The 18,647-nt window shown below is 55.4% G+C and overlaps 1 protein-coding gene and 1 long non-coding RNA gene across 8 annotated transcripts in view; one reads left to right on the plus strand and one right to left on the minus strand.

The window, feature by feature from the left end:
• The first annotated feature begins 6,049 nt into the window (after window positions 1-6,049).
• The window catches only part of HDAC7 (histone deacetylase 7), a 37,231-nt gene continuing 24,633 nt past the window's right edge, over window positions 6,050-18,647 (plus strand). Inside the window, exon 1 of one of the 7 annotated variants that reach the window (XM_069580904.1) lies at window positions 6,050-6,282. Coding sequence is in view for 5 of the 7 variants with exons in the window: in XM_069580901.1 (XP_069437002.1) it covers window positions 6,251-6,296 (46 nt within the window). In the remaining 2 variants the exon portion in view is untranslated. Of the gene's footprint in view, window positions 6,297-6,328; window positions 6,777-18,647 lie in introns of those variants that run through there. The other 6 variants (XM_069580901.1, XM_069580903.1, XM_069580898.1 and 3 more) reach the window with 6 other exon arrangements.
• Window positions 10,319-12,693, minus strand: LOC138435819 (uncharacterized). Its single transcript, XR_011255244.1, has 3 exons — window positions 12,160-12,693; window positions 11,804-11,859; window positions 10,319-11,528 (listed from the first exon to the last, which is right to left on the minus strand). It is a non-coding gene; the product is annotated as an uncharacterized lncRNA (long non-coding RNA).

Raw genomic sequence — 18,647 nt, forward strand, 5'->3', positions numbered from 1 at the left:
AGAGGGCCCAGGAATCTGCTATTCACAGGTTCTTCTGCATGATTTTGATATAATGTCAGGTTTGGGAGATCCTACAAATTGGATAGTTCTACACACCGCTTGTGGCTCTTAGGAGCAAAGATTCTAGTCAATGGAACAGCCATAACAAGAGGTTTTGGTGCTGTGGGGTTTTATCAGAGGGCAAGTGATGGGTAGCTTATTTCATCATCAAGTACTATTTTTCTCAGTCTTGTTGAGATATAATTGACATTATAACACTGTATAAGGTATACTGCATAATGGTTTGACTCGTAGACATCATGAAACGTGTATTACAATAAGCTTAGTGAAAACGCATCAACTCATATGGACGCAAAACCAAAGACAGGAAGAAAGATTTTTCCCTGTGATGAGAACTCAGGATTTACTCTCTTTAACAATTTCCTAGATATAAAGTGGTACTAATTATATGTATCATGTTGTACATTATCATTATATCCCTGGTACTTATTTATCTTATTACTGGAAGTTTGTGCCTTTTGACTCCATTGTGCCCGACTCTTTGTGACCGCTAGGACTGCAACCCGCCAGTCTCCTCTGTCCAGGGGATTTCTCTAGCAAGAATACTGGAGTGGGTTGCTGTTTGACTACCCTTCTCCAATTCCCCTGCCTCTAAGCCTCTGGTGACCACAAACCTCATCTCTTTCTTGAGGAATTTGTTTGTGTGTTTGTTTTGAAGCACAATTGACCTCCGACATTCTGTTTCTGTTACAAGACACAGTGACTGGTATTTCAGTATTTTGGTCATCCTTACTCTTTCTATTATTATTTCACAGCTGGCATTATTGTTAGGGAGGGACATGGCAGAGCCCTCTTCTATCTGTTTGTGTCACTAACAGGGCTGTGGCTTGGTGGGGGGGCTAGGAAGGGGGTGCTTGCTTACCTCCCAGCTGGAGCAGAATTGGGAGAGAAAGGAAGGGAGGAATGGGCTGTCCCTGTAGGTGGGGCCTCTTGGCCAGGGGACTTTCTTTCTCTCCCTCCTGGGTGGAGTTTGGCTGGATGGGCTTTGGCACTAGCCTCAGAAGCTGGGAGAGTATCTTCCCATCCATATTCCTGCCCCACTTTCAGTCTCAGCAGCCTCACCCCTGGGGACTGACCCTTCTCCTCCTCCGGTCCCCACTTCCTCCCCAGGCTCCCTCAGTCCTCACCAACCTCATTCCTGAGCCTCACTAATCTGTTTGCCACCCTCCGCTTCCTTGCCTCGCCCTTGCACATGCCATTCTCTCTACCTGGAATGTCACCCCCTCCCCCCACACCGATTCGCATTTCTGGGCTCCTTCAAAACCCAGCTTAAAGCTCACTGATTTCATTTAGGCTGTGATCTGCTCAGGTCTTTCCTCTTTGCCATGTACATTTGAAATAACAGAATCAGAAAACTGCCTCAGACTCAGAAAAGTAAGTAGAGATGATTTAGACCCGCTCTCACATTTAATAGATGAGAAACCAGCCTGAGGCCCAGAGAGGTCTTTATTTAGCCAAGATCACACAGTGGTGAGATTTTTAAAATAGTTGGCTGCACAAGAGGCTTTCAAATATTTTATGTGTTTATTTTATTTCCTCAACACAATGTGAGCAAAATGAGGGCAGAAACTGTGCTTTTGCTTTTATTTTTGTTCTTTATCTGCACTATGGTGTGTGTGTGTGTGTGTGTGTGTGTGTGCGCGCACGTGCGTGTGTGGAGGGGCCAACTGTAATATTTCTAAATCTCACAGTCTTACAGCCTTCATTTGTACAATCTCAGACCAGGCCTGTGAGGTAGATAACCAAGGCCTTGCTATTTTACAAAGCAGGAAACTGAGACTTAGAAAGGTGTGACCCAGGAAGTTAATGGCAGAACCGGGCCGAGAACTCAAGTTCCACGGCTCCCAGCGGAGCCGGCGTCCTGACAGCCACGATGCTCTCCTGGGCTTCCGGCTGGGACCTGGAGTAGCCAAGGGGGTGGCCTCTGCCGTCCTCAGCCACTGAGCCTTCCTCACCTTGGGGTGAGGGGGTCTTGTCTTTGGCTTCCTGCCCCTCCCCATCCTGTCCACTGCTTTCTCCCCGTGTCCCTCTAGGGCATGGTTGGCACAAACACACATACACATATATGCCCAGAACTGCAGGTGTCTAGGGCAACAGACCACAGGGGAAACCACATCACCTTTGTTGACAATGGAGGGAGGTAGGGGGATGAGGGAGGTAGGGGGACGAGGGAGGAACTTGCTTAGTTTTCTCCACCTGCCTCTGTCCCCACAGTCATCTCGCCTCCCAGCTGGGGCTATCTGAACTGGTGGCCATGATCCAGCCTCTTCTTAATTTAACTCTGATCCAGGAGAATGTATGGCTTCTTCTCTCAGATCCTAAAGTCCTGAGTGGGAGTCTGCCTAGCTGCACCCCGAAGTCGCACCCCTCCATCCTAGCCAGAATATTCACATAGCCCCTCTGATCCCTCCAGAGCAATGCAACAGACAAAGGTGGAGACCGGGGATGATAGGACATGACTGGGGTCGGTGAGGAAGGAAACGTGGCATCTAGAATGTCATTCCTTGATCAGCGGGGACCTCTAGTAACCAGGTTGCACTGGAGAAGGAGACCTGGCCACAGCTTCTGCATTGTTTTGATCTGTTAGAAGAAACTGCACAGGCTCTGAATCAGGCTCATTTGTGATTCACTTACTGGTTCTATGCCTGCGTGCGTGCCCAGTCACTAAGTTGTATCTGACTCTTTGTCACTCCATGGTCTATTCAGTCCATGGAATTCTCTAGGTCAGAATACTGAAGTGGGTGGCCTTTCCTTTCTCCAGGGATCTTCCCAACCCAGGGATCAAACCCAGGTCTCCCACATTGTAGGCAGATTCTTTACCACTGAGCCATGTGGGAAACTCCAGCCTTGGACAAAACACTTTGTCTTACTGAGCTAACTAAAACAGTGGGGATAATACTGAGGTATAAGTGAAAGGGCTTTGAAGAACATGTGATACAAAGGAGCCTCTCGATAAATCCTAATTACCCTCCCTCTCCTTCCTTCCACTTGTTATATCTGGCTCCATGAAACACTTTATTTGAATATGGGGATCTATCTCCCCTATTTATATTTCTAGTCCATGCATTGGCATCTGATTCCAGGTTCAGAAACTGGAATCCAAGGCCCAACCCACCCAAGGACGTGGCTGTCCCTCTGAGATCTACCCAGGCGCCAGGGATGAACACTTTCTGATTGGCCTTGTGGAGAGTGTGGGGGAAGTGTGGGTTAGGGGAGGGATTGTGGCTTCAGCTACCACATCTAGAAAGCTGGGTCAGGAGTGGTCTCAGAGGCCTGAGGTTTAGACCAGATGACTCTGGATGGAGTTTTAAACCCTGGCACAAGGTGGGCACTCAATAACACTTGTTGAATAGATGAATACCCTGCTCGATTTCCAGCTGTGTAACTGTGGTCAGGTTTCTCAGCCTTTATGAGCCATCATCCGTACGTTAATCACAAGCATAACAAGGATTACTGTTATGAATAAATGATCTAATATTTGCCAGGGGGATGGCACAGGGCTGCTACACAGTAAACAGTAAAAGGTAGCTAAGCAAGAGAAGGAAAGAAGAAAGGGAAAGAGAATGTCAGGTAGCCCCAGAGCCCCAAAGAAAGCAGAAGGCAGTGCCCTCACGCTTTGTATGGCCAGAGCCTCAAGGAAGATACCAGGGAGCCAAGGCAGGTTCTATAAGACTCATCTCTTCTGCAGGGCGCTTAACTGAGCGGTCTGTGCAAAAACAAAACAAAACAAACCTCTCCACATGGTAACCAGGGTAGAGGAGAAAAAGGTAGCCTGCACTTTTCTGCCTCAGGTCTCTTTTCTGGAGACTCCCTAATATACCCCAGCAAGGGAGGTGTGACTTAGAAACTGGATTAAGATTGGACCATGAGATGCGAGTGGGGTGGTGGTAAGTAAAGGGGCAAGATAAGAAGGGGCACAGTCCAGCTTCTGGATGTAGGACTCACCTGCTGTCTTTCTCTCTGCCTTGACTTCAGGTAGGGAATTCTGGTGTGTGTAGAAAGCCATGTGTGGAGTACCGAGGGCACAGGTAGGGGTTGAGAGGAGATAACCTTTCTGTGCAAATCTCTTAGAACTCAGTGATTAGGTCAAAAAGAAAAAGAAAACTCACAAACAAATACATGAATGATGCACATGGTAGAAATGAGCAAACAAATGCCTGATTTCAGTCCAGAAATAGCTACAAGAGTCCTGGGGGGTGTCAGGAGGGGGCATTGTGAGGCTAAAGGAGACACACAGCAGAGGAGAGGCTGAGCGTCTGAAGCAGCCAAGTGATTTTCTGGAGGCTGTGGGTATGGAGGCCGTGGGCACAGAGAGGGAAGCGAGGGCTGGGAAAAACACACCTGAGGCAGAAGAACATGTGTCTTTAAGAGTCACTAGAAAAAAGGTATAATTGAGGTTGTTCCGCTGGGGGATGGTCCTTGAAGTCCATGAATCTGTTTCAATTCCAAAAATGACCCAGACTGAGCCTGAATTCTGTGGAAGACGCTCAGCAAGACACTACAAGGAATGTACCCCTGACTAAGGCAGTAGCTGGGCTCAGGGGACGTCCACTCTGGAACATTCTTGCGAAGGAGGTGAGAGCTGAGACAAGTATACAAGTGGGTGAAGGTCAAAGTACAGAGGAAGACTGACAAGATGCTGGAGTGGAGTCCTTCAGGGAGAAGAAAGAATCCCTCTGGTTATGGGAATCAGGGAAGGCCTCCTGGAGAAGGTGGGATAGACAGGATTAGACAGATTTTAACAGGATAGAAGGGGGAGGGAGGACATTCATTTTTGGAGGGAATGACATGAGCCAAAGTAGGGGGATGGGAGAGCATGAGGACATGAGGGGGACAGCCAGTAGCCCGGTTTGGCTGAAATAATAATAGTAACAACAGCAACTGACATCTAAGTACTTAGTACTAACATCTAAGTACTTAGTACTAACATCTAAGTACTGAGCACTAAGTACCTCCAGGCTCTGAGCAGAACAGTGGAAGGGGCGGGGAGAGAGGCATGTGTGGTGCCATGCTATAGGAGGCCTTCATGCTGGGAAAGGGGTCTGTGAGGATAAGTGAACAAGGGCAAAGGGGATAGATCTGCCTGCTTTGTGAGTGCTGGGACCACAAAACGGCCTGAGGTAGGAAGCTGGAGCAACAGGTGAGACTGGAGCCAGGTTTGCAGGAACAGGGTAGCTATGGTCGAATGTTGGACCTCAGCATGGCCAAGCTCTCCTAGGCCACTGGGGCTCTTGCTTCTAATCTGACACGTCTCTGGCTCCTCAATTTCTTCTTTCTCTGTAGCATCGTGGCACTCCAGGCTTCCCAGGATTGAGGGAAGCAGGATGGGGTCAGAGGGAAGCTGCCCTCTGCCTTCCAGGGGGTGAGCCCCCCACCATCAGGGAGAGAGACCAGCGCTTCCTGTAGACTTCTCCACTTCGCTGGAGCCTCTGTGTCTCTGACCCAGCAGATTGCCAGAGGCACAGGGCTGACAGACCAGGCCGGGAAGCACAATGGGGAGGTCCTCAGCCCCTGACCTCTGACCCTGACCTTCTGGTCTTGCTAACAGGGAGCCGGGCAGGGAGGGCTGCTGTGCAAAGCCAGCCCGGAGCTGAGTTTATTAGCCGAGGGAGGGCTGGAGGCGGCTACATTCCGACTCACAGACTGGAACATTTCTATGATCCGCTGTAATGCACTGGGAGACACTGGGCACATTGCTGAAGTTTGACTCATAGGGACCGGGAGGGGTAAAGTAGGGGGGGAGGGTGGTGGGGGGAGAGGAATGGGAGGAAGAGAGGAAGAGGACAGGAGGGAAGGAAATCCCTTGAGAAATTTCTTTAAAAAAAGAAAACTTTCAAAATCCGCACCACCCCACCCCCTTTTTCTTTTAATAGGAACAGGCTGGACCCTTCTATTCCCCTCAGCAGGCATGGTGTGTGTGTGGGGGGGGGGGGCATGGCAGAGGGGGAGGGCTGGGCAGTGATTCAAATCAGATCCTGGAACTTTCCTCAGGCACGTTGTGCTTGGGGCGGGGTCGGGGGTGTCCGTTTGGGATTCCTCGCCGGGACCGGTGACTCCACGCGCGTCCCGCGCCTCCCGCCCCTCCCCGTGTAACTGCTGGCTGCTGGGCCTTGCGTGCTTGTGCCTTTGAGCGCGGGGGTCCCTCCCTGCGGCGTGTCTGTGTAGACGACTCTGCCCCGGGCCAACATGGATGTGTGCTCGCGGCCCCGGTCGCCCGCGAGGGTGCGTGCGCTCAGGTATCTGGGTTTCCGGGAATTGTGCGCCGGTCGCTGCGCCGCGCGGCGGCCGGGACTTGGGCTGCAGCGGGGCGGCCGCGCGCGGGTCGGGGCCGCGTCCCCCGCGTTCCGGGTTCGGCGCTGCCTCCCCGCGCTCCGGCCGCGCGGGGTGTCCGCCCGCCCGTCCGCCAGCCAGGGCACCGCGCCGTGTCTGCCGGGTGGTGTGTCCCCGGGCCGCGAGCGCCTGCCCCCTCCCTCCCCTCCCCCTTGGCCCGCTCTCAGACTCAGATAAAGCATTTCCTTCCATTGTCATCCTACCCGGCCGGCCGGGCTGCCAGGGCCCTCCCCCTCCCGGCCCCCTCCCTTCCTCTCGCCGTCTCACAGTCGCTCCGCAGCCTCCGGCGACCGGGGGGGATGTAAGGCCGGCGCCCCAGCCCCCCGCCCCGCCATGAGCCCCCCGCTCTGAGGGCCCCGGCCCCTGGATGCACAGCCCCGGCGCTGGTGAGTACTGGGCTGCCGCCCCCCGCCCGCCCCGCCCTGCGCGCGGCACCCAGCGCCGCCCGCCCGGGCTTGGGCTCGGGCTCCGGCTCCCGCGCGGGGCTCCGGGCGGCCCCGCGGGCCCAGCCCGGCGTGCGCCCCCGCGATCGTGCCCGCGTCGCCCGGCTCCGCGGGGCTCTGGCAGGCTCCCGGCCCGGGCTGGTTCCGGGGCCGGAGGGTTAAGGGCCTCCTGCGGGGCGCCCACATCCGCCCGCCCCGGGGCAGCGACAGGCCCGAGGAAGGGAGTTGGAGGCCCCGGGCCGCCGGTGCTCGGGCCCGGCGTCCCATCACCCCCATTCGCCGGGAGGACTGACCGGGGGACCCTGGAGGGAGGGACGGCCGCCGCGGCCCTGGGAGGGGGCGGTGCTCCCGGGCGGAAGGTTTGGAAGCGCTGGGCAAAGGGCAGGACCCGTTGAGTTGGGGCCACACTCTGAGCCCGAACATCAGCGCCCCCAGCCCGCGGACTCCGGCTGGACGTTACTCCGACCCCTCCGCTGGGGAAAGTGATCCCTAGGAGGGAGGGTCTCTGACAGCGAGGTTTCTCTGAGCAACGCCCCCCGCCCGCCGCCGCCCCCCCCCCTCCCGCTCACCCATCTGGGTGAAGAGACACCTGTGCTCAAGTGAGCTGTGGAGGTGCTGTCGGGGCGCGGGAAGATGGGGACCGCAGGCTGTGTCCTGAGCGGTGGGGGACAGGATGTGTGCCCCCAAAACCTGGGGTCCGCTGGTCCTGGGGAGTGAGAGCAGGCGGCAAATCCGGCATCTGGGCTGGGCTCTGATTCTCGGCCTGTGAACTAAGAGAGGGACCGGTGGGACTTGTAGGCCAGCCAGCACCTCCACCCCTATTTCCTTCTCTCCTGCTGCCCCAAGCTACTCTTTCAGATCTGACCTGGCCAGCCACTGGGGCTCCTCCCACCCAGTCCAGGCCATTCCCTGTCCCTGCTGGCGGTCTTGCATACCCCAGAGGCCTCCCCCTGCGTCTGGACACTGCCTGTCCTGCTGCTGCCCATCCCTCCCCACACCCTCATTCAGCATCTGCTTGAGGCCCAGCTCTGCCTGCCAGTTTCAGTGGCCCTGCTGGGGACTCAGCATCTGGATTCATCATCCTATTCCCTGGACATGCACCTGGGTCGATGAGGACTTTCCTCAAAACCCCTGCCCAGCCACTGGGTTGAAAGAAAGGAGACTGTGACTTGGTTTCCCTGCTCCCTAACAGTGGCTCATTTCTCCCCTGTAGTACCCCATAGGTCAGGTCCTCCAAGTGGCTTGGGCAGCCACACACTCCTCTCCTCATACCAACCCTCTTGGAAGCTCCTTCTCCAGCCTCTGCAAGACCTCTTGCAGAGCTCATTGCTCAGCATCCCAGCCTCCCTGCTTTCTTCTCTCTGTCCCCTCTACCCACTGAACTAAGAAGTAATGTTCCTCTTCCATGGAGTCACTGCTGGGGAAACGAAGGCACAAAGCAGTCTCGCTGTGCTGCTCCCAGTGAACCTGAACTGGAACGAGGTCCGGGACCCTCTGGGACTCTTCCTTGCCCTTTAGTCCCTTGATGTTTCTGGACCCCGCCAAGGCCAGGCTCAGAGCTGCTTCTTGGTATTATGCCTGGAATGGCCCCGGGGCAGTGTTGTCCTGAGGTCTCTGTGTTCCTTAGCCTGAGCCCAGGGGTGGGTGGCTCTGGCCACCAAGTCTTAAGCTGTTATCCTGTGGCTGGGAAGATTGCATTCAGGTCTTGCACTGACCGTTCCAAGAATCTAAACTGGTCACTCCACTTTGACACTGAAGAGTTTCCCCATCAATAAAGTGACCACAGAGGAGGAGAGGCTGACAATAGGAGATGGACTGGTGTCCAGGATGGGGCCTGTTATGGCCCCCATTTCCTTCAGTAATAGTGGACCCCAGCTTTCATTCTTTTCCGGGAATGAGAGTTGGAACTTTCTTTTCCACCATCCTCTCCTCAATCTGGATAGAAAGCCCTTGGATATGAGAATCTCACGTGTGACGAGTGTGAGGAATGGGTACCCTCCTTGGGCTGCAGGCGTCCTTGCCCAAGGCAGAAGCCTGCGTAACCTCCACCACCTCTTTGCCTTCCTTCTCCTGGCCTTTCATTTTAAGAGCTGGTAATTTTGAAGTTGTCAGGGGTCTGAGAGAAGAGAAGCTAAGGTAAGCCCCAGGGTCACCCAGCCAGGGAATGGCAGGCCAAGTGAGGCCAGGACCAGACCTTCTAACTACGCCAGTGCCCATACTCCTGGCCTTCTCCTCCCTGGCCAGGCTCAGGTCCCGCCCACACCCTCATCATGCCTTGGCCTGACCTGACCTTAGGCAGACTTGAGACTGGGGCCTGTGGTGGGGTGAGGGGTACTGCTGGAAGCAGGGCCGGGGTGAGGCCTGGGAGCTGGCATCTATCTTTCCAAGGCTCTGGGACTGTCGTTTCTGTGTTGGATTTGTTCACTAGATGGGGCACTTCCTCTGGGGCAGGAAGCTTTGATTTCCTGTGGTGGGGGCCGCTGGTAGGATTAGGAGTGGGGGACTCAGCTCTGGGCCATCCCTGATGTTGTTTGGAACCAAAAAGAGCAGAGCTTTCTGCATAAGGCAGGGGAGGCAGGAAGGAGAGCTTCGGTGAGGAGGCCCTGGTAAGGCCAGAGAAGGAGGCCAAGAGGGCAATGAGATGGGGAGGCGGGGCTGCGGTGGGCAACACAGCAGGAAGCCTGGTCAGCAGGTGACCCTGCCGGGTATTGTGTTTCCCTGTGATATTTCCCCCTGTTTCTGTGGCAACCTTCCCAGGGGGACCCAGGCCTTGGAACTGCAGGAAAGTGCCCCCAGACAGCCCTTTCCTTAGTGGTCTGAGTATTAGGAGGAGTCCTTAAATCTGGCCACCTCCCTTACCATTTTGGCTCCTGGGGACCGGGGCTTGGGAATCTAAGCAAGTAACTGAGCATTGGGGGTGGGTGGTGGGTGGCTGGGCTGGGTGGAGGCCCTTTTGCACCTCCTGGTTGGGGAAGCAGAAGAGACGTTTTTTCCTGGACTTTTGGGGTGAGGGGCTCTGTGCCTCTCCTCATCCCATCTCTCCACTGTCCTCCAGCTCTCCCCCTGTGAAAGGGAACTGGACACCATGCTGCCTGGGGCAAAGGGTCGGGGGTGGGGAGGAGTGGCAGAGGTGGGAGAGATGTTTTCATCAGCAGAGCATAGCTTCTTTGGTCCTGCACCACTTCCCAGAAGCCGAATAAATTCAGCATAGTGTCTGTTTCGTGTGGATCAACACGTGATGGGTGTGTATGCACAATGAGTGAGTGGTGGGGGGTCTGCACGTGTGCCCCTAGGCTTGTATGTAGAGGTGGTGATTCCATGGCAATTTGCAGTCTGTGTGGTGGCTCTTTGTTGGGTGTCTGGGGAACATGCACACATGTAGTATGGATGTTTGTGGTCTCTAGAGTTGTGCACCTTTGCACTCACGGCTCTGCATGGGGTGGATGGACGTGTTTGGAGGGGATGTATGCCTGTGCAGGAATGGCTTTTTTTTTTTTTTTTTGAAGTCTAGGTATTTGCTGGAAAGCATGCTCATCTCTCTTCAAATGCTGGTTCCCAGACCACTTGCTTTAGAGTTCAGGACACTTGGAACTGCAGGAAAGTGCCCCCAGACATCCCTTTCCTTAGTGGTCTGAGTATTAGGAGGAGTCCTTAAATCTGACACCTCCCTTCCCGTTTTGGCTTCCTAGGACATTTCCAATTCCAGGTACATTTCAATACCTGGGAATGTATTCAAAATAAAGATCCTCAGGCCCCATTCCTGACTCAGAATCTGCAGGGGTGGGTCCTGGGAGTCTGGATTTTGACACGTGCTTCAGGTGATCTGGTGCCAAGCCGTGTTTGAGGACTGCTGGTCTGGGCCAACCTCTTCAGTTTTTCCTTTGAGGAAACTGAGACCCGCAGAAGGTATGTGCTTTGTCCAAGGACACAAGGATAGTAAGACAAGAACCAGGACAAAATCCCAGCCTTTCAACACCAGTCCAGGACTCACCCATGCGTCCTCCGGGCGTGCGATTGTGTACATGTCCACACTCAGCATGACACCGTGGGCCGGACGGAACTGGAGTGGATGCTCGCTGGCCTTGACCTTTTCCCTGGGGTCCCAGGCTTCCTGACCTTGCTTTTCCTTTTACATACTGCTTCCTTCTCCCTGGGGAAATCCTGGACTTGTGGCTCATCAATCCTAAAAGTGACGTTGGCAACCAGAAGGCCCCCTTTGCTGTGCCAAGCATTCAGCTATTTATTTATTCACTGGGTGCTTGCTGAGCCTTGCTGTATGCCAAGTCCTGGGCACAGATACACAGTGATCTCATAGGCAGGGCGTCTGACCTCAGGGAACTTCCACTCTAGTGGCGGAGACGGTAAGACAAGTAAGCAAGTCAAGAAATGAGTAGATACATTTAGTTACCCAGTGTGATGAACCCTAAGAAGGAAATGAACCGGGCGCAGCAACAGAGAATAACAAGGGGGGACTTCCTTAGACAGGGAGGCCAGGGGAGGTCTGCCCGAGAAGTGAAATGGATGCCTGCTCTCACCTTCCCAGCCTGGAAGTGAGCCCTCGGAGCATCTGAGCCATGCTTGGCAACCACCTGGATTCAGGTGAGGGACCTAGGCTGAGGATTAGAGCCCGAGGGCCAGCCTTTGGCCTGGCACGGAAGACATCGGGGTCTCGGCTCCTCAGGCAATCCACAGAGGCTGATGAAAGGGGAGAAGAGGAGAGGGGAGCTGGACAGGGCTGACCTCAGGCTGCTTCAGCGCTCGGGGGAGCAGCCTCTTTCCCTTCCAGGGGCTGAGTCCAGGGCCATGGATGTGTTGGGTGCCAGGGAGGCGGCAGCAAAATGCCACCCCTGCTTCACCTTCCTCCCTCCTCATTCCCTTCCTCCCCCTCTCGCCACCCTGTGACTCCTGTGCCAAGTCCCTCCCTTCTTGGTCTAGCCTGGCTGCCTCTGTGGCCACTGGGATCTATTTACCTGATTCAGGAGTCACCGAGGAGAGAGGGGGATCCTATGTAGAGAAGACTTGGGCCCTGGAAGAGAGGACACACCAGAAAAAAGGACTGGGGCCGAGGCCAGTGAGGACAGAGCAAAGTGGGGGCTGAGGCTGGTCGAGTAGGGCCTGGGGCAGGAGAGAGAGAGGAGGAGACCTTGGGCTGGGCACTGCAGAACCTCTCCTGGGCCCTTGGAATCTGCTCCTCAAACCGGGAGAGATTCTGTGCACGGGGCGGGGTTGGGAGGCATTGAGTGGGGGCGGCAGAAGACAGCTAGAAGGCCGGGCCCCTCTGGCCCCCCTGCAGGCCTGCTCCTTCGGTCCCTTCTCAGAAGGTTACCTTTCACGTCAGCCAGCAGCCTTCAGACTCTCTCGCCTCCAGCCTCTTCTGGTAGGTTTTCCTGGGGGCCCCAGAGCTGTGGGCTGCAGGATGATCCGGCCCTCTCCCCAGAGGGCTGTGTATCAGAGGAGCCTTCATGTAAAAGAAGAGGCCTCCAACCAACCGCCTGGAGTCCTTCCACCCTGGGCCTCCTTTAGGCTTCTGGTGCACTCACTCCCTGGACTCCTGTGTCTCCCCGGCCTTCTGCCCAGCAGGGGGAGAGGACGGCTCATGAGGAGGGCCCTGGGCTAAACTCACCATCCCCACCCGTCACCAGCCACTTCCTTTTTTCCCCATGTTGCCTGCAGGGATTGGAAATCCTGGTGGGCAGAGACCTTGGGCCTTCAGGGAGAGCCTGGCACCCTGGAGAGAGTGAGGGGGACCCTGTCCCCCTTCAGGAGTCCAGCTCAGCTCCCTCCCATCCCCATGAGGCCAGCTCTGGCTCCTGGAGTCTCCCACCACCTGCCCCCCCAGCCCTTGAAGTCCCATTTCTCCCTCCCCCGCTGCCAGGATGACAGGGAGAAGCAGGGCAGGCTGGGAGTCACAGGTTCGGAAAGAGTCGGGGTGGGGGAATTTGGCGACTGGGGCGACAGGGCTGTAACCGTGTTGTTTTGCTTGCCCCACAAACCTGCACGGGCATCCGCTGCGCCCAGGGGCGTTCAGGTTGTGGAACTGCTCTCAGAATGACAGGCCGGTGGCACCCGGTTGGGGCAGGGCGGGGGCGGGGGGTGAAGGGGGGAGCCCCAGGCAAGGGGGAGCTGGAGGGTTAAAAATAGCAACAGCCGGGTTTCGGTTAGCAAATGTGGAGGCGGGGAGCTGGAGGCGGGGCAGGCGGCAGGCCGTGTTTGCCCGCAGCTCAGGGCTGTGTTTCCCCTGGGTCCCAGGAGTGAGTCACGGTGGAGCTGAGGAGGCGCGCTGGCACAGCCCCCCACCCCCACCCCACCGGGCGAGGGGCTGGGCCCTGACTTCGGCTCCAGGGCACTGGAAGGACGGCCTCTCCCTTCCAGGCCTTCAGAGTCCTCTGGAGAGTCGGGCCATGGAGATAGTGTGGTAGTGGGGAAGAAACCATTCTCAGACCAGAGACCTGGGTTTGAATCCCAGTTGAAGGCTGCCAAGGACTCTGACACCTGATTTCCTAATCTTTCAAGCGGGGATTTACTCATATGTGCCTGTCAACCCTCTGCAGATTGAAATGCACCCTGCAGATGTGAGTGATCACCTTCACTCTCCTGGGCCCATCGCAGAGCTTGCGGAAGGGCCCTCCAGTGAGGGCACAGGGAGGAATATGGTAGCGTCCCTATTTTCCTCCTGCAAAAAACCAAGTGTAGCTCTCTCTGTGCCTCGGTTTCCTCATCTCTGTAATATGAAAGTAATAATTGCTTCAAGCTCCTTGAGTTGCTCCCAAGATTCAAGTAAGTAAGACTAGCACTGTGCCCGGTATGAGGTCAGTGCACAGAGAACATCATCACCATCATTGATGTTATTGTTCATATTTTTGAAGGTCAGGGATAGGGAATGTTAAAGACATGAAGAACAGAAACTGGGCTCAGCCCCAGTTCACAGAAAAATCAGGCCAAATTCACAGATTCCTCCACCCATAAGGGCCTGGAACAGCAGGAGTCTGTAGCCAGAAGTCACAGGGTGGACCCCTTCTCTCTTTCACTCCCTCACCCCCGGCTCGCCCAGTGCGGCAGGATGCAAGGGACCCTAGGGCCTCGCTGCCAGCTGGCACAGGGAGGGTCTGGGATGGGACTGGCCCTGATAGCCCTGCTGTGCAGTAAGTACCTTGCCAGCATCTGCCGGAATGACCTTTAGTTTAGCCCCTCCCTGGCAACTTTTAAAAGGAGCATGAGGCAGGGGAGGGACGAGAAGGTCAGTGATGTCAGCAGTCTCTATTCCCAGCACAGCGGCCCTGGAAGAGGCGGGAGGCATTTCTTTCAGGAAATGATCATTATTCAGGCTGCAGGCATCCATTAAGTCAGTCCTGACTTGGTGCCCAGGCCCGTGCTCGGCCTTCTGCGTGCTTCAGGGAGAGGTCGAGGATCCTGGGCTGTAGATAATGCAGAACCCCAGAGGATACGGGGTCCAAGAATACGAGGAATCAGTGAGAGCCCTGTGTCCTAGTTCTCACGGGATCCAGAGCTTACATGCCCATTGGCAGTGCCATCTTGATTGTGCATGGGGTGTATATATACATATCAATTCTGTTTCACTGTCACAGAGGCAGTTCATGCGCCTCGTAGATAGCCGGACAGCACAGAAGAGCAAAGGTGAAAGAGTACGAAACATCCAGTCCCAGCAATGGGAGATCACTGCCACGGTCCCTCTGAGCGCCTTTCCATCTCCTGACATGCCTTCACGTGTTGTGCATGTTACCGAAACAAGACCACACAGTGTATGCCGCTTTTTCAGTCAGTGATCTCTACCTTCCACTACAGTAAATTTTCATCTCATCAAATCCCCAGTTGGCTAGAAATTTTCCAAGACAGCTGGTTGGCCCAAATCAGTACCCAGTACCATGCATCTGGCATTTGAGTTCCCTGAGAGCTGTGCATGCACCCTTGCTGGGTCTGTGGTCTGGAGACACCCCAGCCGAGCAAGCCTGAAGGGCAGCTCTGGCCACAAAAGGGAATTGTGTCACCTGGAGAATCTACCCGCCACCTTCCAAAAATAACAGGCGAAATGAGTGGGATTCCGGGGCTTAGCTGGGATGGGGATCTGGTATTTAACTGTCATGAATATTAATGTGGCATCCTGTGAGTGCCAGCATTCATAGCTTGTTACTATTCATGGACTCATATCCATGATGCCCCAGGCCATGGAGCAGGCCAGGGTCTCCACCGTGATCTCTGTCTCTCTCCAGACATCCAGGTCCAGGGGTGCTGATGGCTGTTTGCTTGTGTTCCTAGCCCCTCAGGAGCCTGCCCTGAGGATCGTGGCAGTTTAGTCACTAAGTCATGTCTGACTCTAGTGATCCCATAAACTAGCCTGCCAGGCTCCTCTGTCCACAGGATTTTCCAGGCAAGAATACTGGAATGGGTTGCCATTCTCTTCTCCAGAGGATTTTCCCAACCCAAGGATCAAACCCAGGTCTCCTGAAGATTCTTTACCACTGAGCTACCAGGGAAGCCCTGAGGATGGGGGCTCTCTTTTGCACGTGGGACCCCCTCCACCCCTGCCATGGCCTGCCGGAGTGTGTAAGGCCTGGGCAAGAGAGGGAGAGAGAAGAGAGCATCTTCTCCCTGGGGATTCACTCCCAAGTAGCCGCTCTGTGAGTGTCTTGCTTGGGTTATGTAATTTGGGTTTTAGACAGGGCCTGACGGTTTCCAGAGTGCCTTCACACAGCGTTTGTCCTCCGAGGCAGGCCTGGGGGTTTGCTTGTTTAGTTATAGGCGGCTGGGGGCAGCTTACAGGAAATGATAAAATGGTAACAAGTACATTTAAAAAGTAGGGAAAATGAAAAGGATGAAAAAGGAAGTGAAGATGGAGTTGGGGAGTGCCTCTTGGAGGCCTCATGGAGGCACAGGCAGAGATGGTCCTGTCTTTATTTTTGTTGTTGTCTTCTGGATGGAGTGCCGGCATTGTGGGAACACGTGAGTCACGCCCAGGCCTTCTGACGCTGGGACCGGCCACACTCTGTCCAGTGACCCCAGGTGGCCTCACCTCACCTCAGTGGGTGGGGCTCATTGTACACACCGGTCTGGGGATTGTGTGCTTAGATTCTGGAGTCCCTGAAGCCCCACTTAGCATGTGTGTAACCTTGGCAAGTTTCGTAACCTCTCTGAGCCTCAGTTACCTCCTTTGTAATTTGAGGATGGGAGGAGTGTTGAGCTTATAGGGTGCTTGTGAGGACCGAATGAGAGAGTACAAGTCAGATACTTAGCACAGTAACCAGCACCCAGTAAGCATTCAGTATATGGTTGTTGATCCTTACTAATATTACTAATTACTGGTAATAATAAAATAATAATGATTGATATTAATATAACTTAAACTTTTCCCTGGCAGTCTCTGGAGTAGACTGAGTGGCCTCGTGGGTGGCACCAGTGAGCAGAGCCAGAAAGGCATAGCTGAGAGAGACAGAACCAGTGGGAGGCAGAAGTGGGGTGCAGAGGGAGGCAGGGTCTGGCCAAGGACGGCCCAGGAGCTGGGGGACCAGTGAGGGTGAGGGAGTGAACACAGACCTCAGAGGGGAGAAAGGAGCAGCTCTGAGACAGCCCCAGGGCGGTGACCGTGCTTCCTGTTGGGGCAAGCGCTGGCCCTTGAGAAAGACTGGCTGGGGCTGGGGCTGGCGGCTAAGAGGGAGCAGCTGGTCTCAGTGGGGCACCAGGGGGTGGGGGAGGGGGAGAGACAAAGGCAGAAGCTTGACAGAAACTCAGTTCTTCTCCCCGAATTACAGATGGGGCCCCCATCTTGACTGCTCAGGTTGTTTTGCTTGTGATAGGAAAGACAGATGGTGGGCAGACATCGTGGTGAACTTCCTATTTTGGGGCTTGGCGCTCCTGGAGCAGAGGGCTGAGGGTAAGTGGCAACTTTGGTTTCTGAGGCCTTTGGGGACCTGAGAAAGCCTAGGGCAGTCTGGACGAGGGGGCCTGGCCTGGGACTGGGGGGAGCCTGCTGCTGAGCGATGCCACACACCCTGAGCAAGTGGTTCTGCCCTCCCCTTCCTACCGTCACAGAGACTAGCCAGGGGAGACTGGGTAGTGGCCCCGAGGCCGCCGGGTTTGGAGAGACTCCCATTTTTCCTTGCCAGAGGGCAGTGAGATGCCCCAGAGAGTCCCAGGAACCGCCAGCCCCTCAGGACTCAGAAAGGCCCAGCTCCCCTGCCTCAGCGTGGTCTCCATCCGCCAGGAGAGGCCACAGAAGGGACTGGACCCCGGGGCAGGGACAAGAAGCCAGAGAGGACGCCATCCCACCCCCAGGGAGCTCAAGCTGCCGCTGCCATGGTTACATCTGCTTCCTGTTTGATTCATCTCAAACAGCAGAAAGGGGGGTGCCGGCTCCCAGCACAGGCCACCACTGCGTGGGGCTGTTTACAACAGCCGCATGTGGGATTCCCAGAAAGAGACTCCAAACCGGACATCCTGCGGCTGCAAAATACCCAGGTGTCAAGAGCTAAAAATAGCTGCCCCAGGGCCCCAGGCGTGGGGAAAGGGGCATGCTTGCTGCGGAGGCGGAGGCGGAGGGCCGGCCTTGCGGCCCTCACATCAGCCTCCTGCCTGCTACACAGCTGCGGAGCCTGCGAGCTTGGGCCCCCCGCTTCGGCCTGACTGGAGGCCTTTGTCTGGGCAGGCCTGCGTCCCAGGCCGCTCACCTGGGAGCCTCCGCCCCAGGCCCGCCCGCCTTCCTGCCTGCCTGGTGGAGCTTGCTTTGAGATGCTAATGAGAAAGCCTCAGAAGCCCTTGGGAGCATCTAAGGAAGGGACAAAGGAGGATACCCGAGAGCCTGAAGATGAAGGCGGTGCTCGTCCAAGTTCCCGCCTTGTCGGTGACAGCCCCTGTTCCCACCTATAGTCCGAAGTCATCGCTTGGCATGGCATCTGCAGAGTCAGCAGTTGGTGTCTATCTGTGATCTGGGAGGACTGTCCTCACCGGGGCCTAGAGATGGGACAGGCAGTTTCCGCCCTCTCACCTGCAGCAGGACTGGAGTCTGCCGCTGGTTCAAGTTTCCTGGGAGCTGCGTGATTTTTATCTTTCCCTGTGCCCAGCCAAGTCCTGCATTCGGCTGTCCACCCAGTAGCCTGTAGAGTTGAGGTGCTGGGGAGAAGCAGCCACGAGTGTTGCTTAAGAACATGGATTTTGGAGCCCATTTATCTGGCTGAAGTCCCAACTTAGCCACTTCCCTGTTATGTGCCTCCAGATGAGTTATTTAATACTGCTGGGCCTCAGTTGACTAATCTATATAATAGGGATAAAAATAGTAGCCACCACATAGGTTTGTCTTCAGGGTTAGATGAACTAGCAAACGCAGGGCACATAGTAAACTGCTAGTTACAAAAGTTCAGATGGAGAAGAAAGAGAAGAGCCTGTTTTGGGAGAGTCAGGAGATAAGAGACTGGACAGGAACGCATCTGGGAGCAAGTGGACAGAGAGACGAGGGCAAAACGCAGACGGGACCAGATGCTGAGATGCTTATGCCAGAGGGCGGCTGCAGGTGAGTTCAGGGGCAAACAGGATGAATCACAGCCCTGGCGGGGAGTACCCGCCACGTGCCCCGTGCTTCACGCACAGCGTCGCTCATCTCAGATGACCTCTTCCTGGTCCATATTCTTACCTTCGAATTTCAGAGGCACAGCCAAGCCTTGCCCAGGCTGCAGTGTGTCCCTGGCTATCCCTGCCAGTCATTGAGGGAGTCGGAGTGTGAACACCGGTCTATCTAACCCCAAAGCCAACGTCCTCCGTGCTGTGGATCCTCATTTCTCTCACTTCGTGGGGCCAGAGTTCCCATCC

Source organism: Ovis canadensis, chromosome 3 (genome assembly GCF_042477335.2).
Source record: "Ovis canadensis isolate MfBH-ARS-UI-01 breed Bighorn chromosome 3, ARS-UI_OviCan_v2, whole genome shotgun sequence".
Classification (NCBI taxonomy): domain Eukaryota; kingdom Metazoa; phylum Chordata; class Mammalia; order Artiodactyla; family Bovidae; genus Ovis; species Ovis canadensis.